Consider the following 12,084-nt stretch of genomic DNA (forward strand, 5'->3'; position numbering starts at 1 on the left):
ATCAAGTTTCTATGAATTCACATCCACATTTTAACTTGTGGAGTTTCTTTCTCCTTTCTCTGGTTCAATTATGGCTTCCACAGCTTCGTTAACTTCGCTCGCCGGCTATCAATTTCCGCCGGAAAATCTCTCAAAAGTTCATCGGAAAGTACATCTTCCTTCTACTATTGATCCTAGATCTTCCGTTTTCGGTAAATTTCTCTCCGGAATTTCCATCTCCAGAGAGAAATCATCACCTTCGTCACTACTTTGTTATGCAGTCGAACAACAACAACAAATAGTTACATCCTCAGTGCCGGAATCGATAAATGATTCAGAAACCACGAATCCTGCATCTTCCAAGGTCGTTCTCGTAGTAGGAGGCACCGGCGGAGTTGGTATATATATCTAGTCCTAAAACTTATAGTATTCTGTATATCATCATCATCATCGTGTTATTCATATGGAAATTAGTTAACGAATTTATGCATGTAATAGTTACTTTAATGTATTAAATGAAATTATACCTTTATTGGAAATATTAGCAATCTGTAAGACTGTTATGCGTGTTATTTCTTCATTAATTGTGACTTCATTGAAGCAAAGCAAATTCTAACTGTTTCATATAGGTTTTGAATGAAAGAGTATATAGTTAGTGATTGTTCATAGATATAGATGATATGATTATGAATAACTGGAGTTGTAAGTATATAATTCCCTTGCATTTGGATGCAAAATTACAGGAAAGCTATAATTTCAGTTAGGGTTTAATCTGAATGAGAGCATTTTGTGTGGGAAGTGTTGGATCTTTTGGACAGATTTAGGGTTTAATGTTGATTGTTTAAATGAATTTGCTTACTTTCTCTGGTTTCCTTCATGTTTAACAAGAATTTTGTCTATTTCCAGTTACAGTACATTTTTAGTTTAACACAAGTATCATATTCAAACTTACAGGACAGTTGGTTGTTGCATCGTTGCTTAGCCGAAATATAAAATCTTGTTTATTGCTTCGAGATCCTGAGAAGGCATCAACACTTTTTGGTGAACATGAGAAGGAAAAACTTCAAGTATGGTTTTCCATTCATCATTGATTTATGCATGAGGAATTACTTTCCATACATCATTGTATATGAATATTTTTTTCTGTGGTGGTATTAACATTGTTAGGTTTGCAAAGGAGACACTAGAAACCCAAAGGAACTCAATCCAACTATGTTTGAGGTTTGTGATTTTGTATCCATCTTTTTCAGGTCTTGTCAAAATCATTAGATATTCAAGGTACTAATTGGACATATTTCTTAACAGGGTGTCACTCATGTCATTTGCTGCACGGGAACTACAGCTTTCCCATCTCGGAGATGGGATGGAGATAATACCCCAGAAAGAGTAGGTCAGGAAAAATTCATTAAAGCTATATGTTTATTTGAAAAGTTAAAGATTAATATAAAGATGTTTCAAAATACAATTTAAATCCTTCTTCTCGTCCCTGCTTTAGTATATGATGGTTGTCTAGATCTTAATCCATAACAATAATGTCATTATCTTATTATGCAATTTAATTATTCATGATGTATGGAAAAAAATTATTGATGGTTTGATGTTGTTTTCCTGCATATATCTCTAAAGATTGGGAAGGTGTGAGAAATCTTGTTTCTGTCTTGCCTTCATCACTAAAGAGGATCGTCCTTGTATCGTCAATTGGAGTTACAAAGTACAATGAGATACCATGGAGGTATGTTCTTTCTATACATGAATTTTATCAAGTACCTTCCTTTTCCTTCTTTATCATAATAGATCAGGAGAAATATGAATTCATTAGGCAGATCTGAGAATAAGTATGTTAATTGAAAAGTTAAATATGATGTTGCCAAGTGTGAGTGTACATGACTGAAGCAAAAAATCACGCCCACCATGGGGCTCGAACCCATGACCACAAGGTTAAGAGCCTTGCGCTCTACCAACTGAGCTAGACGGGCTGGTGATATTCTTAACCAAGTATAGTCAATTCAATGAGCTACCCTTTCCTTAATGTTTGCATTATCCACTTCTAAAGTCCTATCAATCTTTTCCTCACCAAATTCTTATCCCAATGGGAAAATCTTGACCCTAGCTTTATCAAATGCATTTGCTTTGGAATTGTGCACTAGTCTCAAAAAAGGATACTAAGTCTAAGGCAAATGCAACCTTTATTTGTATCTTTTTTTAGACTAGTTCATCCTAATTCCCAAACTAATGCGATCTATCAACTGCTGTCACTTTTTTGAGACAAATATTTCAATGTCACCTTTATTTTTTAAGATCCATACAATTATTCAAAATATGATATTCAAGCGGAGAAATTGAATATCATAACTCAGAACAAAAAATAATCATACCTTTTATTCAAAAAGATACATGCATACCTACTCCAATCTCGTCTCTTGTGAATCTTTCTCAACATGTGACGAAAAATAACTTGGTACCTGCTCAAAAGGAAAAGCTAGAATCAGATTCAGATCTCACTAGTTTTTCATACAGGCACCATTCTTGATTCCAATTGCATATTTCATCTCTTATGAAAAGCTAGTATCAAGATATAAAACATGTTTTCTTCATTTGATAATATTCACTTTTCAACCAGCATAAATTATGTCTTAAACTAGAAAGAATGGGGAAAAGTATGTTAGAATATGAGAAAGAGAAATTGTATTTGATGGTTTATTGAGAAACATATGGTATGTCTATTATATAGACATTATAATCAACTTGGAAACTAATATAATAATATAATAATGATATCACAATTTATAGAATTTGTTATAATATCTTACAAATATATTATTTTATATTTGAAAAAAAAGGCTCATTTTGACTAATGGTTGAATAAGGCCTATAACCTTTTAGAACTTTTTGATCAATACTTCCCCTCAAATTTAGCCAGATGATTGTAGTGAATGTTAAGTTTGGAGCATCCTGAGTATCACCTCATTAAAAGCCTTATCAAGGAAAAACCTTTGGGACAAAACTTTGATAGGGAAAAAAAGTATGGTCTTCACAGGAAAGCGGATCAAGGTCTCGAGAGATCTACTAGCCCAAGTTTGCTGTAGATGTGGTTGCAAATCTTGAGGCTAGCGACCTTGGTGAATATGTCAACCAATTGGTTATCGCTCCTTGTAAAACACGACAATGTTACTCCTTCAATATTCTCTTTACTCTGTGGCAGTCAGCCTCTATATGCATTGTTCTCTCATGAAAGGTTGGATTTGTTGCTATATGGATTGTCACTTGATTATCACAATGCATAGTGATTAGAGTTGATGATTCTATACATAAATCCTTGATGAGCGTCTTCAGCCATATCAACTCATTTATTAACTTTCACATAGTCCGATATTGACACCACCTTCTGTTTTTAGACTTCCATTTAGTAACTAGATTGCTTTCTATGAAAGTGCAATGGCCCATGGTTGATTTTCTATCAATGGTATCTCCAACATAATACACATAATACGTATGACAATACCCAACAATTTTAGGAAGGATTTAGTTTTTGAATACATATTTGATCACTACCTGAAATGATCAAGTCATCCACACAAACCAAGACAATAATGATGCATTCAAGACTTTGAAGGATGAATACGGTGTGATTAGCTTCCGATCTGCTGAAACATTTATCCTTGAGTGTCGAGTTGAGCTTGTGATAGCACGCCCTTGGAGATTGTTTGAGTCCATAAATTGTTTCCTAAGCCTCATGTAGACTTCTTCCAATTTTCCTTGTAAAAAGACATTATTCACATTCATTTACTACAAATCTCATGAAAGGTTGGTAACAATGGACAAAATAACTCTAATTGTGTGAAGTTTTTCTACAGGTGCAAAAGTATCCTTGTAATCCTCCCATAGTTTTTGCGTGAACCCTCTTATAATTAGGTACTTGATTGTAAAGATCCATCTTGAGCTCACAACTTTTTTTCTCGGAGGTAACCCAACTTCATCTCAAGTATATAGTTTATATTCTTGACACCAATTTCATTATCAACTGCTGCAACCCATTCTTTTCTCTCCCTAGCTTCTTCCTTCTTTATAGTTTTGAGGTATGTGATGTAGATCAATCTTTCCAATAAATGTTTGATGATCTGATAAAAAAAGATCAAGTGAACACACCGTTTGTATTGGATGAGCAATAGCTTGATTGTTGTAATACTTCCAATGTTCGAGCCAAATCTGTTTAGTGTTTCTTTAACTGATTCTTCCACTTGAAATGATTTCTTCAACTGATTCTTCACTTAATCCGGAGCTTGATGTTGATCTATAATAGGTTCACTTTCAGTCTCCCACTCAACTTGATCTGGAGACTCATCATTTTGATATGATTCCACTAAATTTTCTGAATTAGTCTCCAGATTTTCATTTTGATTTGGTTGAGTACTAGTATTTTCTTAATTAGTCCTGATACTAAATGGTTGAGATCGAAGACTTTCCATTCTATCTGATCTAGAGCTGGCGAGATCCTTAATATTTCCCCACTCCATTTTGTCATAGTATCCTTGATTTTTCATAAATTTCACCTCTCTAGACACCGAAAGCTTATTGTTGATCAAATCATAACACTTATATCTCTTTTGTGTTGTTGAGTAACCTAGGAAGATACTATGTGTGCTTTTAGCATCCAACTTGGTTCTTTGATCACCTGGTATCAAAACAAAGCACACACACCAAAAACTTGTAAATCAAGAGAGGTTTTCATTTTGTTTAGTATCTCAAATGGAGATGTATCTCTCAATACTCTAGTTGGAATTTTGTTGATGAGATAGCATGCAGTCATTACAGAATCTCCCCAGAATCTCTTTGGCACATGCGAGTCAAACATCATTGACCTTGCTCCATTCATAAAAAGTAGTTTTTTTTTCTTCCAATAACTCCATTTTGTTGAGGCGTATATGGACAACTCGTTTGATGTATAATTTCATGTTTAGCTAGGATGTTCTTTGAATTTATGGCTTGTGTATTCTCCACCATTGTCCGATCTTAGTACCTTAATTCTGTCACTAAACTGATTAGTAACATAGTTATGAAAGTTGAGAAAAACATCAAATACTTTATCTTTAGATGAAAGCAAAGGTAACCAAGTGTATTTAGATTTTTCATCTATAAAGGTGACAAAATATTTTTATTATCTCTAGATAGACAAGGTGAGGTCCATACATCAGAGTGTACTAAGTCGAAACATTTTTCATATATAATAGAGGGCTTAGTGGAAACATTTTTGCAATACTTCCTTAAGATATATGCTTCACAACTAGTATTTTTAAACGAGATACTAGGCAACATAATTCAAGAGCTCTAGAGTACCTAATCCGGAGTGCCACAAGGCATTATTATCTAAGCATGAATTAAAAGATATGGCTTGATTGCTTGATTAAAGATTCTCTAAAATATATAAGTCTCCCTTAGTGTCTCCTTCTTCAAACAACTTTTCAGTTTCACATCATTAGGATCAAATATAGTGTAGTAATTGAAATCATTACGGTCATTTTTTATAGTATATAAATTAGAAGTGAAAGTTGACATATAAAAAGCATTAGATGTTTTTTCAAATAATTTCAGTTCTCATACGCCTCTAACCAGTATTTTATCCTCATTTGCAATTACGACATTTTCATTTGTAGGTTTAATATTAGTTAATAGATCCTGATTGTTAATCATATGATGGGAAGCTCCAAAATCTATTACCAAGGTTTTGCTTAGCTTAGAGGCAGATAAAGTGATATCGTATTGATTTATATTGACGATTGCTTTGAGGAGAGACTACATGTCTGATTTCCTCACTAGATTACCATGAGATGTTGTCATTGCCATTTTTTTCCATTTGTTTAGATGAGTCGGTTTAAGCTTGACCGCTTCCAACCTCTTTGAGAAATGTTTGTCCTTGGTAAACTTGGTCTTAGGTGTTAATGGAGTATGTAACATTTTCAACTAGGTGACCTTTCTTCTTACAAAGGGTGCACCATGGTGGTTTGTAGTCTTTAATGAAGTTCTTACCTTAGTATCCACCTTTAAGGGTGTTCAATATTTGTCTGAATTGAATATCTAACTGAATTTGTATTCACCGAATTCGAATAAATTAAATTCGAATAAACCGAATTCGAATTACATTTTTTGTTTTCGAATCGAATTTTAAACCAATTCGAATTTAAATATTAATTTTCGAGTTTAGATTTCAACTCGAAGACTAAACCGAAAACCGAATTCATTTTTATTATATATTATATAATTTATTAGATATAATTAAATAATTATATATTTTATTACATATTAAATTAGGTCAGTCGCTAGACCTTCATAATTTCTAAGACTTTAATCCCTAAAATTTGTTAATAGGGAAGATAAAAATAAAAATGAAAGTGCAATTATTGTAAAAAAGAGTACACTTGTGTAGGGATGTTCAATATTTGGTCTGAACTGAATATTCGACCGAATTCAAATTTAAATATTCGGTTCAATTTTCAAATTTGTTTAAAAAATTAAAAATTCGAAGAACCCAAACCGATTAAAACACCTCTATTCACCTTTGTTGGTTGTTGGATTCTCTACTTTGTTAGCCATTGGAAGATCTCCTCTGTTGTTAAACAAGTCGAATGAAACTTCCTTCTTTTGAATTTGTGAGCACACTTCATCTAAATGACGGGTTTAAGGTGAAAAATTATCCAAAGACTTTGTCTTACTCCTTTCTTTCATTGATCACATCCTGATCCACGGTGCTATGTCTCAGCATATCTAACTCGGCGTGTCTTCTTGACTAAGGTTGTTAATGATTTTCTTGACGTTTTTTAGAGTTTCCCAAAGATCATTTGTTGTTTTACAATACAATTAAGCCTCAAAATAGGCGCATCAAGGGAATTTTGAAGAAGACTAAGAACAGTTTGATCTTCTTGAAACATTTTGCTGCCACCTTGGTCTCTTCTTCCATTTTTTTGATGGTAGAGTCCGTCTCCATTTTTTTATGATGGATTTTGGGCAAGGTTGGTTCCATCCACCTTGGGCTCGAACCCTTGTGCTCTACTAACTGAGCTAGACGGGCAGTTGATATTGATGCAATCATGAGTCATTAACCAACAAAGGTCCAATGTGAAAGAATACGAATTTGAAAAAAATAAATCCCATCATCTAATGAACTACGAATTGACATGATATAAAACATTAATTCACACTGTATGGATGAAATTGGAATTTAAATGATATATATCATTAACGTCCACCATTTGGCTCAAACCCATGACCACAAGGTTAAGAGCCTTGCGCTCTACCAACTGAGCTAGACGGGCAGTTGATATTGATGCAATCATGAGTCATCGACTCACAAAGATCCAGTGTGAAAGGTTATGAATTTGAAAAAAATAACTCCCGCCATCTTTATGAACTACGAATTGACATGATATAAAAGAGATTAACTCCAAACGTTTCAAAGAAATAGGAATTTAAATGATATAAAAACTTAACGCCCACCATGGGGCTCGAACCCATGACCACAAGGTTAAGAGCCTTGCGCTCTACCAACTGAGCTAGACAGGCAATTGATATTGATGCAATCATGAGTCATTGACCCACAAAGGTCCAATGTGAAAGAATATGAATTTGAAAAAAATAAATCCCATCATCTAATGAACTACGAATTATCATTATATAAAACATTAATTCCCACTGTATTGATTTAATTGGAATTTAAATGATATATATTATTAGCGCCCACCATGTGGCTCAAACCCATGACCACAAGATTAAGAGTCTTGCTCTCTACCAACTGAGCTAGACGGGCAGTTGATATTGATGCAATCATGAGTCGACTCAAAGAGATCCAATGTGAAATGTTATGAATTTGAAAAAAATAACTCCCACCATCTTTATGAATACGAATTGACATGATATAAAAAATTAACTCTCAACGTTTCAATGAAACAGGAATTTAAATGATATAAATAATTAACGCCCACCATGGGTAAAGAGTCTTGCTCTCTACCAACTGAGCTAGACGGGCAGTTGATATTGATGCAATCATGAGTCATCAACTCACAAAGATCCAATGTGAAAGGTTATGAATTTGAAAAAAATAACTCCCACCATCTTTATGAACTACGAATTGACATGATATAAAAGATTGACTCCCAACGTTTTGGGAAACTAGAATTTAAATGATATAAATAATTAACGCCCACCATGGGGCTCGAACCCATGACCACAAAGTTAAGAGCCTTGCGCTCTACCAACTGAGTTAGACGGGCAGTTGGTATTAAACCAATCTGAGTCATCGACCCATAAAGGTCCAATGTGAAAGGTTATGATTTGAAAAAAAATGACTCCCACCATCTAATGACCTAGGAATTTAAATGATATAAAAGATTAACTCCCACTGTTTCGATGAACTAGGAATTTAAATGATGTAAAACATTAACGCCCACCATGGTGCTCAAACCCTTGACCACAAGGTTAAGAGCCTTGCGCTCTACCAACTTAGCTAGACGAGCAGTTAATATTGATGCAATCATGAGTCATCGACCCACAAAGGTCCAATGTGAAAGGTTATGAGTTTGAAAAAAATAACTCTCACCATCTAATGAACTATGAATTGACATATATAAAACATTAATTCCCACTTTCGATGAACTAGTAGTAATTTAAATGATATAAAACAATAACGCCCACTATGGGGCTCAAACCCATGACCACAAGGTTAAGAGCCTTGCGCTCTACCAACTGAGCTAGACGGGCAGTTGCTATTAAACCAATCTGATTCATCGACCCATAAAGGTCCAATGTGAAAGGTTATGATTTGAAAAAAATGACTCCCACCATCTAATGACCTAGGAATTTAAATGATATAAAAGATTAACTCCCACCGTTTCGATGAACTAGGAATTTAAATGATGTAAAACATTAACGCCCACCATGATGCTCAAACCCTTGACCACAAGGTTAAGAGCCTTGCGCTCTACCAACTTAGCTAGACGGGCAGTTAATATTGATGCAATCATGAGTCATCGACCCACAAAGGTCCAATGTGAAAGGTTATGAGTTTGAAAAAAATAACTCTCACCATCTAATGAACTATGAATTGACATATATAAAACATTAATTCCCACTTTCGATGAACTAGTAATGATATAAAACATTAACGCCCACCATGGGGCTCAAACCCATGACCACAAGGTTAAGAGCCTTGCGCTCTACCAACTGAGCTAGACGGGCTATTAATTATATTCATGTAAATTCAAAAACCACTTTGTATATGACTATTAGTTTTAGTGTTAATTTTAAGTTGTTAACTTTGATGTTATGAAACACCCTCTAACTTTATCTAGAAATAATCTCAGCTTCTGAACATTTGTGACATGAGTTGATGCAATATCTGGTCTTATTTTGAAAAATAGTAATCTATTTAGTCCTACATTCCGGGTCAAATTTTATTTTGAGAAAAGGAATACTAATCCATAGTGACAGTAAGAAACTTTAATGAAACATAAAATAGATGATTAGAGTTTTATTTTTTATGACAACATTACTTTCTCTTTACTTAATTGATGTACTTTGGTTTCTCGATTGCAGTATCATGAACCTCTTTGGTGTACTGAAGTATAAGAAGATGGGGGAGGATTTTGTCATAAAATCTGGCCTTCCATACACCATAATCAGGTTCATGAATCTTATTTCTTATTTTTCTTTAGACCACCTTTATGTTTTGTTGAGAAAGTCTATTAATGTAGTTATTGGATTGGAGATTAGCCATGAACTTCTGATCAATTTTACATTCTTAAATTCTGCAGGCCAGGGAGATTAACTGATGGACCATACACATCATACGATCTTAACACTTTGCTTAAAGCAACAGCTGGTGAAAGACGCGCAGTCCTTTTAGGCCAAGGTTTGAATCTTTCATCTTGATTTTAATCCAGATATAAACTAGATTTTGTAATTCACAAAGTATTTTAAATTTTCAAATAAACCTTCTAGTAACTATGTTAATTCACTTATTATGATTTTATATGAAAATCAGGAGATAAGCTTGTAGGTGAAGTTAGCAGGATTATAGTTGCTGAAGCTTGCATACAAGCATTAGACATCGAAAGTACTCAAGGCCAAATTTACGAAATCAACTCCATTCCGGTAAATCATATAAAAATATTCCTTTATCTTATTTTATGTTGATTGATGAACTCTATTTAGAAGCTCTTTCTTAGAACCAAATCTGTAGAGTCTTTCAGAATGTGTCAATTCAATTGCAAATAGGCACATTCATTTAATAACAAAGTTATACAACACTATTGAAATATATATATCATCTTATCCTAATTTAATCAGGGTGAAGGACCAGGAAATGATACTGGCAAGTGGCAAGAACTGTTTGAAGCCACTCATCAACTTCAATGATCAACCAATTACAAACATATCCTGTTCATATACTCAGCAATGTATACATACACTGTAAGCCATCGATCTCTTTTTGGTATAATGTAAATAGTTTTTGTAAGTTTTCTGCATATAAGTGTGCATTATTCTTCTACAAGCTGTCAATATTTATGTTAATTTGATGGATCCTCTAAATTTACCAGGTAGTTCAAATGACAAGATGGATCCTATAAACTTGAATAATTGATGCTTATGAATAACTAAGCAAGTATATATTCAATGATTCGAATGTAAAAAGTGTAACTAGATAGAATTAGATACATCCGAAATCACACTATTAAAAACAGAATTTAGACCATAGCCTTCATGCCTTCATCAATCTCATTTTGACACCGACTCAAGCAGGTAGAACAATTTTATCGTAGATTCATAGTTCATACATAATATCTATGAAATCTGTTCAAGATATAGAATGCAATAACTGACAAAATTTCCAATAGAGAGACTTATTTGAAAAACAAATCTAAGAGGAATATTATGAAAGTGAATTATATGGGTTAAATTATTTAAATTTGATAAAATGTAAGTGTAATTTTGGTGTTTTTATTGATGATGAGACTAGAGTAAATATTGGTTATTGCTGTAATTTTATACAGTTTTAATATACATATGATCCATATAAGGTTGGTGATTGATTTATTGAATATCTAGCCCTATATTTCCACAATTCATTTTACAATTTTTTTTATTCTCAAATCATAGTCCATATTTTAAAATAAAGTATTAAAATATTACAAAATATGCAATTAATGATAATAGTATTAAAATGTTATATTAAATTTAAAATTACACTAAAATACTTTTTAATAATTTAATTTCTTAAAAGTTTAAAATTTATGAATTATTTTCAAAATTTATGAATTATTTTCAAAATATGAAGACAGTTGAAAGGAAGTTTACCAATAAGAATGTAAGTTTTATTTTTTTATTGAATATTTAAACAAAAAAATAAAATAAAACTACATAAAGCTAAATAAAACATTTAAAAATATATGAGTACTCAAATTAAAAGTTCATTCTTTTCTCAGATAAAAAAACATTTATATCTAAACTAATGAAATCTATAGTAAGAGATTTATTTATTAATATATATATATATATATATATATATATATATATATATATATATATATATATATATAATCTTATATTAAAGAATTAATTACAAAATATATATGAATGCAATTAAAATGCTTACAATAATTTAATTATATTATTCTTACTTAAGAATTATAATTTAAATTATTTTTTTAAGTACTCCTTATTTTATTTATTTTATATTTATGTAATATATAATTTTATTTAAAGTTGAGACTCATATTTTGAGCAAAAATTCATGTCTACATAATAATAGTTCAAATCTTCATGGAATATATATATATATATATATATATATATATATAAAAGGATGTTATTTAAAACATTTTATCATTTACATATATTTAACATTAATTAAAAATAAATAAAATAAGTGTCATTTAATCTTTATTAATATCTATTATTTTTTTTCAGAAAATATAACTCATTTATTATATTTTTTATTATTCAATTCATCAATCAGAATATCTTTATTTTATTTTTATAAAATTTAAATATAAAAACAATATTATATTAATTTAACCATTAAAAAAATTAGATTGTGATTTAATATATATACCAAAA

At 31.8% G+C, this 12,084-nt stretch overlaps 1 protein-coding gene and 7 non-coding genes across 8 annotated transcripts; 1 reads left to right on the top strand and 7 right to left on the bottom strand.

The window, feature by feature from the left end:
- The first annotated feature begins 40 nt into the window (after positions 1-40).
- Positions 41-10,557, top strand: LOC124934253 (sanguinarine reductase). The gene is made up of 9 exons (XM_047474754.1): positions 41-377; positions 934-1,046; positions 1,147-1,200; positions 1,285-1,369; positions 1,606-1,711; positions 9,562-9,648; positions 9,780-9,877; positions 10,010-10,119; positions 10,315-10,557. Exons 1-9 carry the CDS (start codon positions 71-73, stop codon positions 10,381-10,383), a joined length of 1,029 nt encoding a protein of 342 aa, XP_047330710.1. The 5' UTR covers positions 41-70; the 3' UTR covers positions 10,384-10,557.
- Positions 1,883-1,955, bottom strand: TRNAK-CUU. Its single transcript has one exon. It is a non-coding gene; the product is annotated as a tRNA-Lys (tRNA).
- On the bottom strand, positions 7,214-7,286 carry TRNAK-CUU. The gene has a single exon. It is a non-coding gene; the product is annotated as a tRNA-Lys (tRNA).
- Positions 7,461-7,533, bottom strand: TRNAK-CUU. The gene has a single exon. It is a non-coding gene; the product is annotated as a tRNA-Lys (tRNA).
- Positions 7,705-7,777, bottom strand: TRNAK-CUU. The gene has a single exon. It is a non-coding gene; the product is annotated as a tRNA-Lys (tRNA).
- Positions 8,168-8,240, bottom strand: TRNAK-CUU. Its single transcript has one exon. It is a non-coding gene; the product is annotated as a tRNA-Lys (tRNA).
- TRNAK-CUU lies at positions 8,655-8,727 on the bottom strand. The gene has a single exon. It is a non-coding gene; the product is annotated as a tRNA-Lys (tRNA).
- TRNAK-CUU lies at positions 9,132-9,204 on the bottom strand. Its single transcript has one exon. It is a non-coding gene; the product is annotated as a tRNA-Lys (tRNA).
- Positions 10,558-12,084: the final 1,527 nt, after the last annotated feature.

The sequence above is a fragment of the Impatiens glandulifera genome, chromosome 4, assembly GCF_907164915.1.
Source record: "Impatiens glandulifera chromosome 4, dImpGla2.1, whole genome shotgun sequence".
In the NCBI taxonomy this organism is placed as follows: Eukaryota; Viridiplantae; Streptophyta; class Magnoliopsida; order Ericales; family Balsaminaceae; genus Impatiens; species Impatiens glandulifera.